Source organism: Oncorhynchus gorbuscha, linkage group LG06 (genome assembly GCF_021184085.1).
Source record: "Oncorhynchus gorbuscha isolate QuinsamMale2020 ecotype Even-year linkage group LG06, OgorEven_v1.0, whole genome shotgun sequence".
Lineage (NCBI taxonomy): Eukaryota > Metazoa > Chordata > Actinopteri > Salmoniformes > Salmonidae > Oncorhynchus > Oncorhynchus gorbuscha.
This window is the reverse complement of record NC_060178.1, coordinates 61,154,605-61,176,753: the sequence shown is the minus strand read 5'-3', so window position 1 is coordinate 61,176,753 and position 22,149 is coordinate 61,154,605. Positions and strand designations below refer to the sequence as shown.

General features: G+C 46.8%; 1 protein-coding gene and 1 long non-coding RNA gene across 2 annotated transcripts in view; one reads left to right on the top strand and one right to left on the bottom strand.

Annotated features, from left to right (window-relative positions):
* Positions 1–10,983: 10,983 nt before the first annotated feature.
* LOC124038186 lies at positions 10,984–17,030 on the bottom strand. The gene is made up of 3 exons (XR_006839325.1): positions 16,841–17,030; positions 11,784–11,907; positions 10,984–11,638 (listed from the first exon to the last, which is right to left on the bottom strand). It is a non-coding gene; the product is annotated as an uncharacterized LOC124038186 (long non-coding RNA).
* The window catches only part of LOC124038185 (serine/threonine-protein phosphatase 2A 56 kDa regulatory subunit delta isoform), a 56,305-nt gene continuing 49,985 nt past the window's right edge, over positions 15,830–22,149 (top strand). The window contains exons 1-2 of the mRNA XM_046353725.1: positions 15,830–16,079; positions 18,023–18,106. Coding sequence (XP_046209681.1) covers positions 16,053–16,079; positions 18,023–18,106 — 111 coding nt within the window. The 5' untranslated portion in view covers positions 15,830–16,052. The remainder of the gene's footprint in view (positions 16,080–18,022; positions 18,107–22,149) is intronic.

The following is a 22,149-nucleotide window of genomic DNA, read 5'->3' as shown; positions in this document are numbered from 1 at the left end:
CTTGGCGTAAACTAAAACCTGCGAGCTCTCTAAATTGAAAACAAACGTTGTGAATAGATATTTATGGCTGAATATTTACTGCCCACGGTAAGGGCTGAGTCTCTTTACAAAATATTAACATAAATGAGGGGGAAAGCAGTGGACCTAAACCCACTTATTCCTTCGCCCAGTAGATATGGACTAAACCAAAATATACTCTCCTGTAAATGTAATATAACTCATCCCGGGAAGATACGGTTAGTTGAAAATGTACAAATCAATTAAAGTGACCGGGAGATACCAGCAGTTCAATCAGGATAAGAGAAAAACAAACTGCATTTTATCCCCCAGAGAGACCGTCCTGGCTCAGACCCAGACGTTGCTCAGTTCTTTGAGAAAAGTGTGCACTTCTCCCGGTGTGTTGAAGAGATGGCGTCGGCCTTTGTACTGAACTTTCATCCGCGCAGGGTGGATGAGGTAGCCGGTGATGTTCTTCTCCTTCAGTGCTTTGGCGGCAGGTCTGAACTGCTTGCGGTGTCTGGTGAGGTCCGCGCTCATATCTGGGAAAAGGCTGACCCTCTTCCCATCGATGGCGATGTCCCCTTTGGCTCTTGCGAGTTGCAGTATCTTCTCTCTGTCTTGGAAATGGAGGAACCTGATCAGGACGGCTCGTGGGGGCTCATCTGGCTGGGGTTTCGGCGCTGATGTTCTGTGGGCGCGTTCGATTTCCAGCGGCTTGGTGAAGTTGGTTATGCCTAGGACCTCCGGGATCCATTGAGTGAAGAAACGGACCGGGTCACGGCCCTCGCTGTCCTCTTTCAATCCCACCACACGGATATTAATACGTCTACTCTGGTTCTCCATCTGATCTACTTTGTTTTTGAGGTAGGCATTGTCCTTTTGCAGTTGTGTCAAGACCTGCTCATGTCTAGCGATGGTATCTTCAACTGTGCTAATGCGCAGCTCTGCCTCAGTCGTTCTCAAAAGGAGATCATTCATGGAGGATTTCAGGTCGTCAATGGAAGAATGGAGTTCAGCCGATTTCTTATCGATTTTCAGAGAAAGACCTCTGTTACCATCCTGAATTTCCCGGAGGAGAGTAGCCAGCATGTCAGCAGGCGCGCAAGAGCAACAGTCGAACTGTCGTCTGAGTTATGAGGGCGAATGCTAATCTTGATAGCTGTAGCGTTATCGTTATCTTGGGAATCAACAATGTTTTGGTCGTCCTTCTTGCCTCTCGGTCGGAGGTCCATGGCTCTTTGGGAAGGTAAGTACTTGACAATTTATCAGCCGATGTTAGAATATTGTTTCAACGTTGTTATTTAGGTAAAAATAGAATAACTTTGAAGAGCTCGGTTTGTCAACGTCTGCTCAGCTCCGCGGCATCACGTGTCTCATCGGATGGGCACTTATAATGTAACTCTATGGCAGCACCCAGCGGTCTTCAATTTTCAAGCTCTCCCTGTAGGCTTTGTGGTGACGTAGTGTCCCCATGAGTGACAGAACACTGAGCCAATCACAGCGCAACTAGAGAACATTACCAACCTCTACACTCCGTATTTTCCACGTATTTGCCCCACCACCACAGAAAGCACTGAGCTAGCCTGAAACACCTCCATTTTGGTGCTGCCTTACTAAAGAAAGCAAAAAAGATCATGTTCGTATGCGGCTTTATTAACTCAATGATTTTTATGTATTTTTTTTAGCTAAACAGATGGGTCTCAAAACCCACCTGCCCTGAATGACAGGTCACAACTGTAAACATCGGTAAATATTAAATTATTTATTCATCAATGCCACAAACCTGGGACATCGAAGGGCACCATATTACCTATTATTACTCCCAGTTAGGGGGAGTGATGAGCTCTAAAGCAGACTCTCACAACTCAATCGCTGGTTGAAAACTGTTTTCTGCCCCTCCCAAAAGATAGAATTTGTAGATAACTGGCCCTCTTTCTGGGACTCGCCCCCACAAACAGGACCAAGCCTGACCTGCTGAGGAGTGACGGACTCCATCCTAGCTGGAGGGGTGCTCTCATCTTATCTACCAACATAGACAGGGCTCTAACTCCTCTAGCTCCACAATGAAATAGGGTGCAGGCCAGGCAGCAGGCTGTTAGCCAGCCTGCTAGCATAGTGGAGTCTGCCACTAGCACAGTCAGTGTAGTCAGCTCAGCTATCACCATTGAGTCCGTGTCTGTGCCTCGACCTAGGTTGGGCAAAACTAAACATGGCGGTGTTCGCCTTAGCAATCTCACTAGGATAAAGACCACCTCCATTCCAGTCATTACTGAAAGAGATCATGATACCTCACATCTCAAAATAGGGCTACTTAATGTTAGATCCCTTACTTCAAAGGCAATTATAGTCAATTAACTAATCACTGATCATAATCTTGATGTGATTGGCCTGACTGAAACATGGCTTAAGCCTGATGAATTTACTGTTTTAAATGAGGCCTCGCCTCCTGGCTACACTAGTGACCATATCCCCCGTGCATCCCGCAAAGGCGGAGGTGTTGCTAACATTTACGATAGCAAATTTCAATTTACAAAAAAAAAAATGACGTTTTCGTTTTTTGAGCTTCTAGTCATGAAATCTATGCAGCCGACTCAATCACTTTTTATAGCTACTGTTTACAGGCCTCCTGGGCCATATACAGCGTTTCTCACTGAGTTCCCTGAATTCCTATCGGACCTTGTAGTCATAGAAGATAATATTCTAATCTTTGGTGACTTTAATATTCACATGGAAATGTCCACAGACCCACTCCAAAAGGCTTTCGGAGCCATCATCGACTCAGTGGGTTTTGTCCAACATGTCTCTGGACCCACTCACTGTCACAGTCATACGCTGGACCTAGTTTTGTCCCATGGAATAAATGTTGTCGATCTTAATGTTTTTCCTCATAATCCTGGACTATCGGACCACCATTTTATTACGTTTGCAATTGCAACAAATAATCTTCTCAGACCCCAACCAAGGACCATCAAAAGTCGTGCTATAAATTCACAGACAACACAAAGATTCCTTGATGCCCTTCCAGACTCCCTCTGCCTACCCAAGGACGCCAGAGGACAAAAATCAGTTAACCACCTAACTGAGGATCTCGATTTAACCTTGCGCAATACCCTAGATGCAGTTGCACCCCTAAAAACTAAAAACATTTCTCATAAGAAACTAGCTCCCTGGTACACAGAAAATACCCGAGCTCTGAAGCAGGCTTCCAGAAAATTGGAACGGAAATGGCGCCACACCAAACTGGAAGTCTTCCGACTAGCTTGGAAAGACAGTACCGTGCAGTACCGAAGAGCCCTTACTGCTGCTCGATCATCCTATTTTTGTAACGTAATTGAGGAAAATAAGAACAATCCGAAATTCCTTTTTGATACTGTCGCAAAGCTAACTAAAAAGCAGCATTCCCCAAGAGAGGATGACTTTCACTTTAGCAGTGATAAATTCATGAACTTCTTTGAGGAAAAGATTATGATTATTAGAAAGCAAATTACGGACTCCTCTTTAAACCTGCGTATTCCTCCAAACCTCAGTTGTCCTGAGTCTGCACAACTCTGCCAGGACCTAGGATCAAGAGAGACGCTCAAGTGTTTTAGTACTATATCTCTTGACACAATGATGAAAATAATCATGGCCTCTAAACCTTCAAGCTGCATACTGGACCCTATTTCAACTAAACTACCGAAAGAGCTGCTTCCTGTGCTTGGCCCTCCTATGTTGAACATAATAAACGGCTCTCTATCCACTGGATGTGTACCAAACTCACTAAAAGTGGCAGTAATAAAGCCTCTCTTGAAAAAGCCAAACCTTGACCCAGAAAATATAAAAAACTATCGGCCTATATCGAATCTTCCATTCCTCTCAAAAAATTTAGAAAAGGCTGTTGTGCAGCAGCTCACTGCCTTCCTGAAGACAAACAATGTATATGAAATGCTTCAGTCTGGTTTTAGACCCCATCATAGCACTGAGACGGCACTTGTGAAGGTGGTAAATGACATTTTAATGGCGTCGGACCGAGGCTCTGCATCTGTCCTCGTGCTCCTAGACCTTAGTGCTGCTTTTGATACCATCGATCACCACATTCTTTTGGAGAGATTGGAAACCCAAATTGGTCTACACGGACATGTTCTGGCCTGGTTTAGATCTTATCTGTCGGAAAGATATCAGTTTGTCTCTGTGAATGGTTTGTCCTCTGACAAATCAACTGTAAATTTCGGTGTTCCTCAAGGTTCTGTTTTAGGACCACTATTGTTTTCACTATACATTTTACCTCTTTGGGATGTTATTCGAAAACATAATGTTAACTTTCACTGCTATGCGGATGACACACAGCTGTACATTTCAATGAAACATGGTGAAGCCCCAAAATTGCCCTCGCTAGAAGCATGTGTTTCAGACATAAGGAAGTGGATGGCTGCAAACTTTCTACTATTAAACTCAGACAAAACAGAGATGCTTGTTCTAGGTCCCAAGAAACAAAGAGATCTTCTGTTGAATCTGACAATTAATCTTAATGGTTGTACAGTCGTCTCAAATAAAACTGTGAAGGACCTCGGCATTACTCTGGACCCTGATCTCTCTTTTGAAGAACATATCAAGACCATTTCGAGGACAGCTTTTTCCCATCTACGTAATATTGCAAAAATCAGAAACTTCTGTCCAAAAATTATGCAGAAAAATTCATCCATGCTTTTGTCACTTCTAGGTTAGACTACTGCAATGCTCTACTTTCCGGCTACCCGGATAAAGCACTAAATAAACTTCAGTTAGTGCTAAATACGGCTGCTAGAATCCTGACTAGAAACAAAAAATGTGATCATATTACTCCAGTGCTAGCCTCTCTACACTGGCTTCCTGTCAAAGCAAGGGCTGATTTCAAGGTTTTACTGCTAACCTACAAAGCATTACATGGGCTTGCTCCTACCTATCTCTCTGATTTGGTCCTGCCGTACATACCTACACGTACGCTACGGTCACAAGACGCAGGCCTCCTAATTGTCCCTAGAATTTCTAAGCAAACAGCTGGAGGCAGGGCTTTCTCCTATAGAGCTCCATTTTTATGGAACGGTCTGCCTACCCATGTCAGAGACGCAAACTCGGTCTCAACCTTTAAGTCTTTACTGAAGACTCATCTCTTCAGTGGGTCATATGATTGAGTGTAGTCTGGCCCAGGAGTGGGAAGGTGAACGGAAAGGCTCTGGAGCAACGAACCGCCCTTGCTGTCTCTGCCTGGCCAGTTCCCCGCTTACATTTACATTACATTTAAGTCATTTAGCAGACGCTCTTATCCAGAGCGACTTACAAATTGGTGCATTCACCTTATGACATCCAGTGGAACAGTCACTTTACAATAGTGCATCTAAATCTTAAAGGGGGGGGGGGGGGAATACTTATCCTATCCTAGGTATTCCTTAAAGAGGTGGGGTTTCAGGTGTCTCCGGAAGGTGGTGATTGACTCCGCTGTCCTGGCGTCGTGAGGGAGTTTGTTCCACCATTGGGGGGGCCAGAGCAGCGAACAGTTTTGACTGGGCTGAGCGGGAGCTGTACTTCCTCAGTGGTAGGGAGGCGAGCAGGCCAGAGGTGGATGAACGCAGTGCCCTTGTTTGGGTGTAGGGCCTGATCAGAGCATGGAGGTACTGAGGTGCCGTTCCCCTCACAGCTCCGTAGGCAAGCACCATGGTCTTGTAGCGGATGCGAGCTTCAACTGGAAGCCAGTGGAGAGAACGGAGGAGCGGGGTGACGTGAGAGAACTTGGGAAGGTTGAACACCAGACGGGCTGCGGCGTTCTGGATGAGTTGAAGGGGTTTAATGGCACAGGCAGGGAGCCCAGCCAACAGCGAGTTGCAGTAATCCAGACGGGAGATGACAAGTGCCTGGATTAGGACCTGCGCCGCTTCCTGTGTGAGGCAGGGTCGTACTCTGCGGATGTTGTAGAGCATGAACCTACAGGAACGGGCCACCGCCTTGATGTTAGTTGAGAACGACAGGGTGTTGTCCAGGATCACGCCAAGGTTCTTAGCGCTCTGGGAGGAGGACACAATGGAGTTGTCAACCGTGATGGCGAGATCATGGAACGGGCAGTCCTTCCCCGGGCGGAAGAGCAGCTCCGTCTTGCCGAGGTTCAGCTTGAGGTGGTGATCCGTCATCCACACTGATATGTCTGCCAGACATGCAGAGATGCGATTCGCCACCTGGTCATCAGAAGGGGGAAAGGAGAAGATTAATTGTGTGTCGTCTGCATAGCAATGATAGGAGAGACCATGTGAGGTTATGACAGAGCCAAGTGACTTGGTGTATAGCGAGAATAGGAGAGGGCCTAGAACAGAGCCCTGGGGGACACCAGTGGTGAGAGCGCGTGGTGAGGAGACAGATTCTCGCCACGCCACCTGGTAGGAGCGACCTGTCAGGTAGGACGCAATCCAAGCGTGGGCCGCGCCGGAGATGCCCAACTCGGAGAGGGTAGAGAGGAGGATCTGATGGTTCACAGTATCGAAGGCAGCCGATAGATCTAGAAGGATGAGAGCAGAGGAGAGAGAGTTAGCTTTAGCAGTGCGGAGCGCCTCCGTGATACAGAGGAGAGCAGTCTCAGTTGAATGACTAGTCTTGAAACCTGACTGATTTGGATCAAGAAGGTCATTCAGAGAGAGATAGCGGGAGAGCTGGCCAAGGACGGCACGTTCAAGAGTTTTGGAGAGAAAAGAAAGAAGAGATACTGGTCTGTAATTGTTGACATCGGAGGGATCGAGTGTAGGTTTTTTCAGAAGGGGTGCAACTCTCGCTCTCTTGAAGACGGAAGGGACGTAGCCAGCGGTCAGGGATGAGTTGATGAGCGAGGTGAGGTAAGGGAGAAGGTCTCCGGAAATGGTCTGGAGAAGAGAGGAGGGGATAGGGTCAAGCGGGCAGGTTGTTGGGCGGCCGGCCGTCACAAGACGCGAGATTTCATCTGGAGAGAGAGGGGAGAAAGAGGTCAGAGCACAGGGTAGGGCAGTGTGAGCAGAACCAGCGGTGTCGTTTGACTTAGCAAACAAGGATCGGATGTCGTCGACCTTCTTTTCAAAATGGTTGACGAAGTCATCTGCAGAGAGGGAGGAGGGGGAGGGGGAGGAGGATTCAGGAGGGAGGAGAAGGTGGCAAAGAGCTTCCTAGGGTTAGAGGCAGATGCTTGGAATTTAGAGTGGTAGAAAGTGGCTTTAGCAGCAGAGACAGAGGAGGAAAATGTAGAGAGGAGGGAGTGAAAGGATGCCAGGTCCGCAGGGAGGCGAGTTTTCCTCCATTTCCGCTCGGCTGCCCGGAGCCCTGTTCTGTGAGCTCGCAATGAGTCATCGAGCCACGGAGCGGGAGGGGAGGACCGAGCCGGCCTGGAGGATAGGGGACATAGAGAGTCAAAGGATGCAGAGAGGGAGGAGAGGAGGGTTGAGGAGGCAGAATCAGGAGATAGGTTGGAGAAGGTTTGAGCAGAGGGAAGAGATGATAGGATGGAAGAGGAGAGAGTAGCGGGGGAGAGAGAGCGAAGGTTGGGACGGCGCGATACCATCCGAGTAGGGGCAGTGTGGGAGGTGTTGGATGAGAGCGAGAGGGAAAAGGATACAAGGTAGTGGTCGGAGACTTGGAGGGGAGTTGCAATGAGGTTAGTGGAAGAACAGCATCTAGTAAAGATGAGGTCGAGCGTATTGCCTGCCTTGTGAGTAGGGGGAAGGTGAGAGGGTGAGGTCAAAAGAGGAGAGGAGTGGAAAGAAGGAGGCAGAGAGGAATGAGTCAAAGGTAGACGTGGGGAGGTTAAAGTCGCCCAGAACTGTGAGAGGTGAGCCGTCCTCAGGAAAGGAGCTTATCAAGGCATCAAGCTCATTGATGAACTCTCCGAGGGAACCTGGAGGGCGATAAATGATAAGGATGTTAAGCTTGAAAGGGCTGGTAACTGTGACAGCATGGAATTCAAAGGAGGTGATAGACAGATGGGTAAGGGGAGAAAGAGAGAATGACCACTTGGGAGAGATGAGGATCCCGGTGCCACCACCCCGCTGACCAGAAGCTCTCGGGGTGTGCGAGAACACATGGGCGGACGAAGAGAGAGCAGTAGGAGTAGCAGTGTTGTCTGTGGTGATCCATGTTTCCGTCAGTGCCAAGAAGTCGAGGGACTGGAGGGAGGCATAGGCTGAGATGAACTCTGTCTTGTTGGCCGCAGATCGGCAGTTCCAGAGGCTACCGGAGACCTGGAACTCCACGTGGGTCGTGCGCGCTGGGACCACCAGATTAGGGTGGCCGCGGCCACGCGGTGTGGAGCGTTTGTATGGTCTGTGCAGAGAGGAGAGAACAGGGATAGACAGACACATAGTTGACAGGCTACAGAAGAGGCTACGCTAATGCAAAGGAGATTGGAATGACAAGTGGACTACACGTCTCGAATGTTCAGAAAGTTAAGCTTACGTAACAAGAATCTTATTGACTAAAATGATTAAAATGATACAGTACTGCTGAAGTAGGCTAGCTGGCAGTGGGTGCGTTGTTGACACTACACTAATCAAGTTGTTCCGTTGAGTGTAATAGTTTCGACAGTGCTGCTATTCGGGGGCTAGCTGGCTAGCTAGCAGTGTTGTTTACGTTACGTTGCGTTAAAAGAACGACAATAGCTGGCTAGCTAACCTAGAAAATCGCTCTAGACTACACAATTATCTTTGATACAAAGACGGCTATGTAGCTAGCTCTGTAGCTAGCTACGATCAAACAAATCAAACCGTTGTACTGTAATGAAATGAGATGAAAATGTGATACTATCTGTGAATGCGAACCGGTTGTGAGTCTATTCGGTAGACGTTGGCTAGCTGTTGGCTAGCTGTCGGCTAGCTGTTGGCTAGCTGTTGGCTAGCTGTTGGCTAGCTAGCAGAGTCTCCTACGTTAAGGACGACAAATAGCTGGCTAGCTAACCTCGGTAAATTAAGATAATCACTCTAAGACCACACACTCTAAACTACACAATTATCTTGGATACGAAGACAGCAAAGACAGCTATGTAGCTAGCTAACACTACACTAATCAAGTCATTCAGTTGAGTGTAATAGTTCTACAGTGCAGCTAATCGGTGGACGTTAGCTAGCTGGCTAGTGAAGACTACGTTAGGACGGCGAAATACGATAATTACGCAATTATCTTTGATACAAAGACGGCTATGTAGCTAGCTAAGAAGAAATTGCTAAGATTAGACAAAACAAACCGTTGTGCTATAATGAAATGTAATGAAAAAGTTATACTACCTGCGGAGCGAAGTGACGATGCGACCGCTCGCTCCAACCCGGAAGTGCCACTGGGATTCTCTGCCTCTAACCCTATTACAGGGGCTGAGTCACTGGCTTACTGGGGCTCTCTTATGCCGTCCCTGCAGGGGGTGCGTCACCTGAGTGGGTTGATTCACTGTTGTGGTGCGCTCACTGGGGCGGCAGCGTAGCCTAGTGGTTAGAGCGTTGGACTAGTAACCGGAAGGTTGCGAGTTCAAACCCCCGAGCTGACAAGGTACAAATCTGTCGTTCTGCCCCTGAACAGGCAGTTAACCCACTGTTCCCAGGCCGTCATTGAAAATAAGAATGTGTTCTTAACTGACTTGCCTGGTTAAATAAAGGTAAAATAAAAAAATAAAAAATAAAAAAATCCTGTCTGGGTTCGCGCCCCCCTTGGGTTGTGCCGTGGCGGAGATCTTTGTGGGCTATACTCAGCCTTGTCTCAGGATGGTAAGTTGGTGGTTGAAGATATCCCTCTAGTGGTGTGGGGGCTGTGCTTTGGCAAAGTGGGTGGGGTTATATCCTTCCTGTTTGGCCCTGTCCGGGGGTGTCCTCGGATGGGGCCACAGTGTCTCCTGACCCCTCCTGTCTCAGCCTCCAGTATTTATGCTGCAGTAGTTTGTGTCGGGGGGCTAGGGTCAGTTTGTTATATCTGGAGTACTTCTCCTGTCCTATTCGGTGTCCTGTGTGAATCTAAGTGTGCGTTCTCTAATTCTCTCCTTCTTTCTTTCTCTCTCTCGGAGGACCTGAGCCCTAGGACCATGCCCCAGGACTACCTGACATGATGATTCCTTGCTGTCCCCAGTCCACCTGGCCATGCTGCTGCTCCAGTTTCAACTGTTCTGCCTTACTATTATTTGACCATGATGGTCATTTATGAACATTTGAACATAAATAATAATAAAATAATATGCCATTTAGCAGACGCTTTTATCCAAAGCGACTTACAGTCATGTGTGCATACATTCTACGTATGGGTGGTCCCGGGAATCAAACCCACTACCCTGGCGTTACAAGCGCCATGCTCTACCAACTGAGCTACAGAAGGACCACATCTTGGCCATGTTCTGTTATAATCTCCACCCGGCACAGCCAGAAGAGGACTGGCCACCCCACATAGCCTGGTTCCTCTCTAGGTTTCTTCCTAGGTTTTGGCCTTTCTAGGGAGTTTTTCCTAGCCACCGTGCTTCTACACCTGCATTGCTTGTGTAACGGATGTGAAACGGCTAGCTTAGTTAGCGGTGTGCGCTAAATAGCGTTTCAATCGATTACGTCACTTGCTCTGAGACCTTGAAGTAGTGTTTCCCCTTGCTCTGCAAGGGCCGCGGCTTTTGTGGAGCGATGGGTAACGATGCTTCGAGGGTGACTGTTGTCGTTGTGTGCAGAAGGTCCCTGGTTCGCGCCCGGGTATGGGCGAGGGGACGGTTTAAAATTATACTGTTACACTTGCTGTTTGGGGTTTTAGGCTGGATTTCTGTACAGCACTTTGAGATATCAGCTGATGTAAGAAGGGCTTTATAAATAAATACATTTCAATGAGAAACAAACTTAACAGACTCAAAACAAGAAAGCCATGCCTAAACTCAACTATATCAACACCCTTGTCAATTTAACAGGTCCATGTTGCGGCTGTCAATTGTGAGCAACACATTTACCACAGCATTCAGTCTGAAGGTAGCAAAAACAGTACACCACAAAAAGGTAACAGGCCGTGGTAAGCGTTTACAGACTTCAATTGGAGTAGAGCGGCTGGCGACAAAATGCAAGCAGTTTTGCAAGCGGCCCTGTTCGTGGTGCTCGCTCCCATGAGAGGTGAAGCTGACTCGGAGCCCGAGGCACCAAAAGATGTCATTAGCTGAAGTCCTGAGCTGCTGCCGCGCATGGCTGACCAATGAGCAGAGTTCATCTTGTCAACCAATCAAACAATGTTTTAATGACAACTTTCAAGCTGACAACAACCTGGATCACTGGTCTCTACACATGGTAGGCGGATTTTCTCGTGGTTCAATTGCCGCTTACCACCGCTCATGTGTAAGCACCTTGAAACATGTTATTGAGTCTAAATGTTATCAAATCAGGAGAATAATATGTTAATAAGCAGCAAAGGGAAAATGGGTCAAGGTAGTGTGGGTTTATAAGATGGAGAGTTACAAAGTGTCAGCAGTTGAGGGACCACAGGGCATAAAAGGCATAGTGTGGAATAAGGGGTTAGCTTGAGATATGATTGGCTATGGAATAAACATAAAATGGGGTGCTAGTGTGCGTCTGCACCCCTTTTAGGTTGTTGTCACAAATATCCAGCCCATGTCCAGTCATTCTCGGGGTCACGTCATTCCATTTCAGCTGTAAGCATTCAAATCGTGGTCACCGTGTGTCTGTGAATCACAACATTAAAGGCGATGAGTGATCACAGCATTTCCACAAGTTAAGCCATAGACAATACAACTTAAGCACTGCTTTTTGTTGACAACATGGTGCTTTACACAATATCTACTCTGTGTGAATGATGGAAGAATCTACCCCAGCTATAGGTCCATTTGAGTGTGTGAGGTCACTTATGTCTGCACATCAACCGGTACTGGGACCATTGGAGACATGGGATGCTTGCTCTCAAAGTGCTGCTTGAATGTCTTCGGGTCTGCATCTATAAAGGTTAAGTACAAAATGGAGGAAATCTGTGGCTTAGAATTGAATTCAAAGTTGACACAAATAATAAACTAAATAATACGATGCAACAAACTACTACACATATGAAAAACTGTACCACACAGGCCGGAACAATACCCTACACATGGAGAGGAAAAGGCACATACAGTACCAACCAATACTACTCACCCGACAGACAAGGCAGGTGTGAACCATTATCCCTGACCGCTGGCTACGTCCCTTCAGTCTTCAAGAGAGCGAGAGTTGCACCCCTTCTGAAAAAACCTACACTCGATCCCTCCGATGTCAACAACTACAGACCAGTATCCCTTCTTTCTTTTCTCTCCAAAACTCTTGAACGTGCCGTCCTTGGTCAGCTCTCCCGCTATCTCTCTCAGAATGACCTTCTTGATCCAAATCAGTCAGGTTTCAAGACTAGTCATTCAACTGAGACTGCTCTTCTCTGTATCACGGAGGCGCTCCGCACCGCTAAAGCTAACTCTCTCTCCTCTGCTCTCATCCTTCTAGACCTATCGGCTGCCTTCGATACTGTGAACCATCAGATCCTCCTCTCCACCCTCTCCGAGTTGGGCATCTCCTGCGCGGCCCACGCTTGGATTGTGTCCTACCTGACAGGTCGCTCCTACCAGGTGGCGTGGCGAGAATCTGTCTCCTCACCACGCGCTCTCACCACTGGTGTCCCCCAGGGCTCTGTTCTAGGCCCTCTCCTATTCTCGCTATACACCAAGTCACTTGGCTCTGTCATAACCTCACATGGTCTCTCCTATCATTGCTATGCAGACGACACGCAATTAATCTTCTCCTTTCCCCCTTCTGATGACCAGGTGGCGAATCGCATCTCTGCATGTCTGGCAGACATATCAGTGTGGATGACGGATCACCACCTCAAGCTGAACTTCGGCAAGACGGAGCTGCTCTTCCTCCCGGGGAAGGACTGCCCGTTCCATGATCTCGCCATCACGGTTGACAACTCCATTGTGTCCTCATCCCAGAGCGCTAAGAACCTTGGCGTGATCCTGGACAACACCCTGTCGTTCTCAACTAACATCAAGGCGGTGGCCCGTTCCTGTAGGTTCATGCTCTACAACATCCGCAGAGTACGACCCTGCCTCACACAGGAAGCGGCGCAGGTCCTAATCCAGGCACTTGTCATCTCCCGTCTGGATTACTGCAACTCGCTGTTGGCTGGGCTCCCTGCCTGTGCCATTAAACCCCTACAACTCATCCAGAACGCCGCAGCCCGTCTAGTGTTCAACCTTCCCAAGTTCTCTCACGTCACCCCGCTCCTCCACTCTCTCCAATGGCTTCCAGTTGAAGCTCGCATCCGCTACAAGACCATGGTGCTTGCCTACGGAGCTGTGAGGGGAACGGCACCTCAGTACCTCCAGGCTCTGATCAGGCCCTACACCCAAATAAGGGCACTGCGTTCATCCACCTCTGGCCTGCTCGCCTCCCTACCACTGAGGAAGTACAGTTCCCGCTCAGCCCAGTCAAAACTGTTCGCTGCTCTGGCTCCCCAATGGTGGAACAAACTCCCTCACGACGCCAGGACAGCGGAGTCAATCACCACCTTCCGGAGACACCTGAAACCCCACCTCTTTAAGGAATACCTAGGATAGGATAAAGTAATCCTTCTCACCCCCCCCCCTTAAAATATTTAGATGCACTATTGTAAAGTGGCTGTTCCACTTGATGTCATAAGGTGAATGCACCAATTTGTAAGTCGCTCTGGATAAGAGCGTCTGCTAAATGACTTAAATGTAAATGTAAATGTAAATATATCAATACCATCAAAATGAATGGCCCTCATCCCACTGACATTATGGTCAATGGACTATGTTGATCAAGTGTTAGAGCTGGGCTGAGACAAAAGCCTTCAAACTCCGGCTCTTCAGGACTTCCTGCAATGACTGAACCAGACCAAAGAATAGTGTTCGAGGTTGAAATAATTTACCAAGTTGAGAGGTGATAAGACTCAGGCACACCCATTGGTTTTGGAATACAGACGGTGCAAATAAGGTTTGCAATTTGGCATCAATAACAGTAATGATTTATTTTGTTGCAATTTTTACCCCCTTTTTCGTGATTACGATCTTGTCTCATTGCTGCAACTCCCCAACGGGCTCGGGAGAGGCGAAGTCAGCCTGCAGGCGCCTGGCCCGCCACAAGGAGTCGCTAGAGTGCGATGAGCCAAGTAAGGTCCCCCCCCCCGGCCAAACCCTCCCCTTACCCAGACGATGCTGGGCCAATTGTGCACTGCCCTATGGTACTCCCGATCAAAGCCTGGGATCGAGCCCCTGCGATACAGTTCCTTAGTTCGCTGCGCCACTCAGGATGCCCATGACAGTAATTCTACCGAAAAACAAAAGTGAATACCCACCATAGCAGGTAGGATTAAATAAGGTTACATAACCTTAACTGCTAGGTCTGGAAATTGCCACACAATATGATATACTTACAGTGCATCCGGAAAGTATTCAGACCCCTTCAGTTTTTCAACATTTTGTTACGTTAGAGCCTTCTTGTAAAATTGATTTTAAAAATCCTGATCTACACAAAGATCAGAAGTGATTGGACCTTGCATCCACGAGAGTGAGTGTGCTTGGCCGGTGAGCCAAGCACAGTCTTTGAAAGGAGGGAGTAGTGTAACTATGCCGCACGAGCATGCTTTTGCAGCACAGTCGATAGTGCTCCGGACCCGGGGCTCGAGACCTGCTCCTGCCTGTTTCATTATATATACAGAGAGAGAGAGAGAGAAAGAGAGAGAGAGAAAATGAAATGTCACATTTACATAAGTATTCAGACCCTTTAATCAGTACTTCCTTGAACCACCTTTGGCAGCAATTACAGTCTTGAGTCTTCTTGTGTATGACACTACAAGCTTGGCACACCTGTATTTGGGGAGTTTCTCCCATTCTTCTCTGCAGATCCTCTCAAGCTCTGCCAGGTTGGATGGGGAGTGTTGCTGCACAGCTATTTTCAGGTCTCGCCAGAGATGTTCGATTGGGTCCGGGCTCTGGCTGGGCCATTCAAGGAAATTCAGAGACTTGTCCCGAAGCTATTTCTGTGTTTTCTTGGCTGTGTGCATAGGGTCATTGTCCTGTTGGAAGGTGAACCTTTGCCCCAGTCTGAGGTCCTGAGCGCTCTAGAGCAGGTTTTCATCAAGGATCTGTATGTATGTACTTTGCTCTGTTCATCTTTGCCTTGATCCTGACTAGTCCCTGCTGCTGAAAAACATCTACACAGAATTATGCTGCCACCTCCATGCTTCACCGTAGTCAGGTTTCCTCCAGACATGGCGCTTGGCATTCAGGCCAAAGACTTCAATCTTGGTTTCATCAGACCAGATAATATTGTTTCTCATGATCTAAGAGTCCTTTAGGTGCCTTTTGACAAACTCCAAGCGGGCTGTCGTGTGCCTTTTACTGAGGAGTGGCTTCCGTCTGGCCACTCTACCATAAAGGCCTGATTGATGGAGTCTGCCTTCCAGAAGGACAAGCATCTCCACAGAGGAACTCTGTAGCTCGGTCAGAGTGACCATCAGGTTCTTGGTCACCTCCCTGACAAAGCCCCTTCTCCCCTGATTGCTCAGTTTGGCTGGGCGGTCAGCTCTAGGAAGAGTCTTGGTGGTTCCAAAATGCTTCCATTTAAGAATGATGGAGGCCACTGTGTTCTTGGGGACCTTAAATGCTGCAGAAATGTTTGATTCAATGATCCAATATAGTGCTACATAACGTGTGGTACTAGGCAATCAATTTTCCCTTTTTTGTATCACCAAGTATAATGGATTGTACAGTAGGTGGCGGCATTAACCTATAACATTTGTTTGCGGACCACCATGATACTGAAGAAGAAGAAGAGCTTCATTCATGAATTGTTGCTAGGGCGAAAGTGCATCATTCAACGCCTCCAGCCTAAACGAGGAGTGCAATCCGCCCATCCTATAACCACCCAATGAAATAATTACAGTGGCCCGTCACTAGGCAGTATAACGTGTGGCTGGCCAATTATCTTTTTCTTGGCCTAGAAGGGTGCAGGGAGCTGAAGCTAACCGAGTGGCAGCGATCGAGTCCCGGGGAAATCTGTCACGGAGTCACCGTGAAAAAGATCAACAGCCACAACATGCCGAATAAAACTAAAAAGGAAAAGGTAACGTACTGATCGCAACAATGCAAATATTCAGAGGAAGTAGACCGTATCTCGTAATTGTATTCTAATACGCCAACTAGATGTACTATTATCGTAAGGCCTAGCAGAGCAGATGCATTTTCAGACTATGCAAAGACATCAGCAGCCAACAACATAACATATGTGATCGTATCATTGTTTACATTACCCTGTATATTAAATTCTTAAATTGATTTAATAACGATAGACAAACCCATTAACATAGACTGTAAATCTTAACGTTTATACCGTCTATTGACAAAGCTGTTTGCCGCCTGAGGGGATTTCGCGGATGTTTCGACGCTGCCCACATGCTCTGTCTAAACTCAAATACCCGACACAGTTCAAATACAAAAGATCCACTTACTGTATACACAGTTTAGGAAAGTTGCACCCAGATGTATGTTGAGTGACACAGGGCATGTGGAATGGTCGCAATGGAATTGAGAGCGCAAGGTAAGGGGATGTCATAGCCGAGGTGGTAAGTGGAGAAAAAAGTCAGGTGCAACTTTGCTAAACTGCACACAATATGTGTATCTTTTTAGTATTTTAAAGCTTCTTTCTCACTTATGAATGTTAAATTCCAAAGATTTCCCAACCCGTATCGGATGTGAGGTGTAATTTAATTTAAATTCAGACAAAGTGTCGGGATTAAACAGGGTTGTGATTGTAAAACAAATGTGATAACTGTTTCCGTTACAGGTTAGTTTATAGAAAACGGCGCAATAGATGTTTCAACTAACCTGCTCATGGCGATACTGTCTTGGTTCTCGATTCGGTGGAAATGTATCTGAAATGTGTCCAGTTGCAGGTGGTTCTACAAAAAAACAGACAAAACTCAATGTTTCTTGCCATTTTAGCTACCGCACATTTAGGATTTTCCATCTTTGCAGGAACTAATATTTATATGCGACGCGGCCACTTGTAGATGACAGTGCATCACACAGTGTGATCAAAGGGGTGTCCTACCGTTGAGTTTTGTCTGGTTTTTGTAGAACCACCTGCAACTTGACGCGGACATTTTCTAAGATACATTTTTTTTCCCGAATCGAGTACGAAAACTCGCCAAGAGCAGGTAAATTGAAACATCCATGGCAGCTTTTTGTATAAGCTAACCTGTAACGACCAGTAATGCAAAAATGGTTATCACATATGTGGCATACAATATGTAGCTATTCATGAGGGAGCCAGCTGTGATCAGAAGAAGCCTACCATCGGCTGAGAACACAATGAGGGCCGCCTGTAAACTGGGTATACCCTACTTGGGTTCTTGAGAGCTACCGATAGACTAGCCTTATACAGCAACAATGCTTTTGAACTTTTACATTATTTATATTCTCAAATCTGTTGATGTCGTAAAATAATGTTGATTTTTAGAAATGGCGTATTGTTTAAAATAATGAATGTGTTGTGAAAATATGAACTGCAAACATGCACGAGCGTGAGCCTAGGCGGTTCTCACTGATAGTGAGTTAACTACATTCGTTAATTAATAAACGTACGATTATCAAGTTGGTAGTTACAAGTTAAATTTAGCCTCGTTCTTCATAAGATACTACTACACTCTTGTCAAATAGCTTGCTGCAATGTTTTAAGGTCGTCTCTCGCTTGTGCTTAATCGTTGCCTGACCAGACTGTAATTTCTGTCTTTTTCCACTAAGGGGGCATTTAAGTCTCGTTCCATACAGTGTGTCTTACAAATGCGGCAGTCAAGGCCGCAAGAATGCATTCCAACAGTTTAAGGTAGCGCAATTACGGTAATTGTAGGCATCGTACCAACGGGACCTGTTTAACCACGGAAATTACATGTATGTGTAGTGTACAATAACTCCCATTGAACAGAGGATGTGAGTTGAGTATGGTCCTACGACAATTGTGTTTGTTGTGAATATGGTAAGATGACTATGGCTTGTTGTCATTCACAGGAACCAACCAAATCTGCCAAAAGCAGCACGAAAAACAGTAATGCCACCAGTGGGAAAGACACAGGAACTGAAAATGCAGATGAGGTAAGATATCTTTGATTAACATGACAGATCCAAATGGTTGTTTGACAGTATTTATTTTTTTCATTTGTAGCCTGCAGTTTATTTGTGAAGATGGATTTTTCAGATTTATTCATTTCTATCAACTTATAATTAGGGTTTATTTTGAGGTATTATAAACTGTCTATTTGGATCAGGGGCCTATGCATGCTCCCAACGTAATTTTATTTGACACGCTATTGCCTGTTTCTTAGTCGTGTTTATTTTCGTCAATGCTACATAGATAATATTGCATCAGTTTCCATATTTTTCCTTCATCTTGGTTTGGCCAACATACCATAGAGGAGCTAAACATAATGTTAGGCCTTTGCATAATGGCACGTGGCCGATGTCTGTTCAGCCATATAGGCCTGCTGGTTGAGCTCACAGTTGAGTTCCTTTGGAACATTGTTAAGGGGGGCTATTTATTATGGCACTTGTGTTGGATCCAGAATCCAGCTGTTTTATCAGGAAGGGAGCGACTGTCCTCTGTGTATGCAGCTGAGCTCTTTGCATAGAACGCCATAGAGGCTGTGACTTGTCCATTGTTTACGGCCCAATAAAGTGTCCTATCAAAGTATAAATTAGACCTTCCTATTTTACATTTTGTTTGATAAATCTAAATAAACATCCTTGAATCTCAACTAAAGGTTGACCGATTATGGTTTTTCAATGCCGATACCGATTATTGGAGCACCACAAAAAAAAGCTGATATCAATTAATTGGCCGATTTTATAAATAATAATATGTATTCATATATGTATTTGTAATAATGGCGACTACAACAATACTGAATGAACAATGAACACTTATTTTAACTTAATATAATACAAATAAAATCAATTTAGTCTCAAATTAATAATGAAACGTGTTCAATTTGGTTTAAATAATGCAAAAACTCAGTGTTGGAGAAGAAGGTAAAAGTGCAATATGTGCCATGTAAAAAGGCTAACGTTTAAGTTCCTTGCTCAGAACATGAGAACCTAGGAAAGCTAGTGGTTCCTTTTTAACATGAGTCTTCAATATTCCCAGTTAAGAAGTTTTAGGTTGTAGTTATTATAGGAATATTTCTCTCTCTACCATTTGTATTGCATATACCTTTGACGATTGGATGTTCTTATAGGCACTATAGTATTGCCAGCCTAATCCCTGGAGTTGATAGGCTTGATGTCATAAACAGCACTGTGCTTCAAGTATTGCGAAGAGCTGCTGGCAAACGGAGAAAAGTTTGGTTTGAATGACTGCTCTATCAAATATCAAATCATAGACTTAATTATAATAAACACACGGAAATACGAGTCTTAGGTCATTAACATGTTCAAATCCTATCCTTTCGAAAACAAAACGTTTATTCTTTCAGTGTAATAATTCGCTCCACAGGTAGTATCAGATTTTTCATTTCATTACAGCACAACGGTTTGATTTGTTTGATCGTAGCTAGCTACATAGCTAGCTACATAGCCGTCTGTGTATCAAAGATAATTGTGTAGTCTAGAGCGATTTTCTAGGTTAGCTAGCCAGGTATTGTCGTTCTTTTAACGCAACGTAACGTAATCAACACTGCTAGCTAGCCCCCGAATAGCAGCACTGTAGAAACTATTACACTCAACGGAACGACTTGATTAGTGTAGTGTCAACAACGCAGCCACTGCCAGCTAGCCTACAAAGTCAACAACGCAGCCACTGCCAGCTAGCCTACTTCAGCAGTACTGTATCATTTGAATCATTTTAGTCAATAAGATTCTTGCTACGTAAGCTTAACTTTCTGAACATTCGAGACGTGTAGTCCACTTGTCATTCTAATCTCCTTGCATTAGCGTAGCCTCTTCTGTAGCCTGTCAACTATGTGTCTGTCTATCCCTGTTCTCTCCTCTCTGCACAGACCATACAAACGCTCCACACCGTGTGGCCGCTGCCACCCTAATCTGGTGGTCCCAGCGCGCACGACCCACGTGGAGATCTCCGATAGCCTCTGGAACTGGCGATCTGCAGCCAACAAGGCAGAGTTCATCTCAGCCTATGCCTCCCTCCAGTCCCTTGACTTCTTGGCACTGACAGAAACATGGATCACCACAGATAACACTGCTACTCCTACTGCTCTCTCTTCGTCCGCCCACGTGTTCTCGCACACCCCAAGAGCTTCTGGTCAGCGGGGTGGTGGCATCGGGATCCTTATCTCTCCCAAGTGGTCATTCTCTCTTTCTCCCCTTACCCATCTGTCTATCGCCTCCTTTGAATTTCATGCTGTCACAGTTACCAGCCCTTTCAAGCTTAACATCCTTATCATTTATCGCCCTCCAGGTCCCCTCTGAGAGTTCATCAATGAGCTTGATGTCTTGATAAGCTCCTTTCCTGAGGACGGCTCACCTCTCACAGTTCTGGGTGACTTTAACCTCCCCACGTCTACCTTTGACTCATTCCTCTCTGCCTCCTTCTTTCCACTCCTCTCCTCTTTTGACCTCACCCTCTCTCTGACCTCTTTCTCCCCTCTCTCTCCAGATGAAATCTCGCGTCTTGTGACGGCTGGCCGCCCAACAACCTGCCCGCTCGACCCTATCCCCTCCTCTCTTCTCCAGACCATTTCCGGAGACCTTCTCCCTTACCTCACCTCGCTCATCAACTTATCCCTGACCGCTGGCTACGTCCCTTCCGTCTTCAAGAGAGCGAGAGTTGCACCCCTTCTGAAAAAACCTACACTCGATCCCTCCGATGTCAATAACTACAGACCAGTATCCCTTCTTTCTTTTCTCTCCAAAACTCTTGAACGTGCCGTCCTTGTTCAGCTCTCCCGCTATCTCTCTCAGAATGACCTTCTTGATCCAAATCAGTCAGGTTTCAAGACTAGTCATTCAACTGAGACTGCTCTTCTCTGTATCACGGAGGCGCTCCGCACCGCTAAAGCTAACTCTCTCTCCTCTGCTCTCATCCTTCTAGACCTATCGGCTGCCTTCGATACTGTGAACCATCAGATCCTCCTCTCCACCCTCTCCGAGTTGGGCATCTCCGGCGCGGCCCACGCTTGGATTGCGTCCTACCTGACAGGTCGCTCCTACCAGGTGGCGTGGCGAGAATCTGTCTCCTCACCACGCGCTCTCACCACTGGTGTCCCCCAGGGCTCTGTTCTAGGCCCTCTCCTATTCTCGCTATACACCAAGTCACTTGGCTCTGTCATAACCTCACATGGTCTCTCCTATCATTGCTATGCAGACGACACACAATTAATCTTCTCCTTTCCCCCTTCTGATGACCAGGTGGCGAATCTCATCTCTGCATGTCTGGCAGACATATCAGTGTGGATGACGGATCACCACCTCAAGCTGAACTTCGGCAAGACGGAGCTGCTCTTCCTCCCGGGGAAGGACTGCCCGTTTCATGATCTCGCCATCACGGTTGACAACTCCATTGTGTCCTCCTCCCAGAGCGCTAAGAACCTTGGCGTGATCCTGGACAACACCCTGTCGTTCTCAACTAACATCAAGGCAGTGGCCCGTTCCTGTAGGTTCATGCTCTACAACATCTGCAGAGTACGACCCTGCCTCACACAGGAAGCGGCGCAGGTCCTAATCCAGGCACTTGTCATCTCCCGTCTGGATTACTGCAACTCGCTGTTGGCTGGGCTCCCTGCCTGTGCCATTAAACCCCTACAACTCATCCAGAACGCCGCAGCCCGTCTAGTGTTCAACCTTCCCAAGTTCTCTCACGTCACCCCGCTCCTCCACTCTCTCCACTGGCTTCCAGTTGAAGCTCGCATCCGCTACAAGACCATGGTGCTTGCCTACGGAGCTGTGAGGGGAACGGCACCTCAGTACCTCCAGGCTCTGATCAGGCCCTACACCCAAATAAGGGCACTGCGTTCATCCACCTCTGGCCTGCTCGCCTCCCTACCACTGAGGAAGTACAGTTCCCGCTCAGCCCAGTCAAAACTGTTCGCTGCTCTGGCTCCCCAATGGTGGAACAAACTCCCTCACGACGCCAGGACAGCGGAGTCAATCACCACCTTCCGGAGACACCTGAAACCCCACCTCTT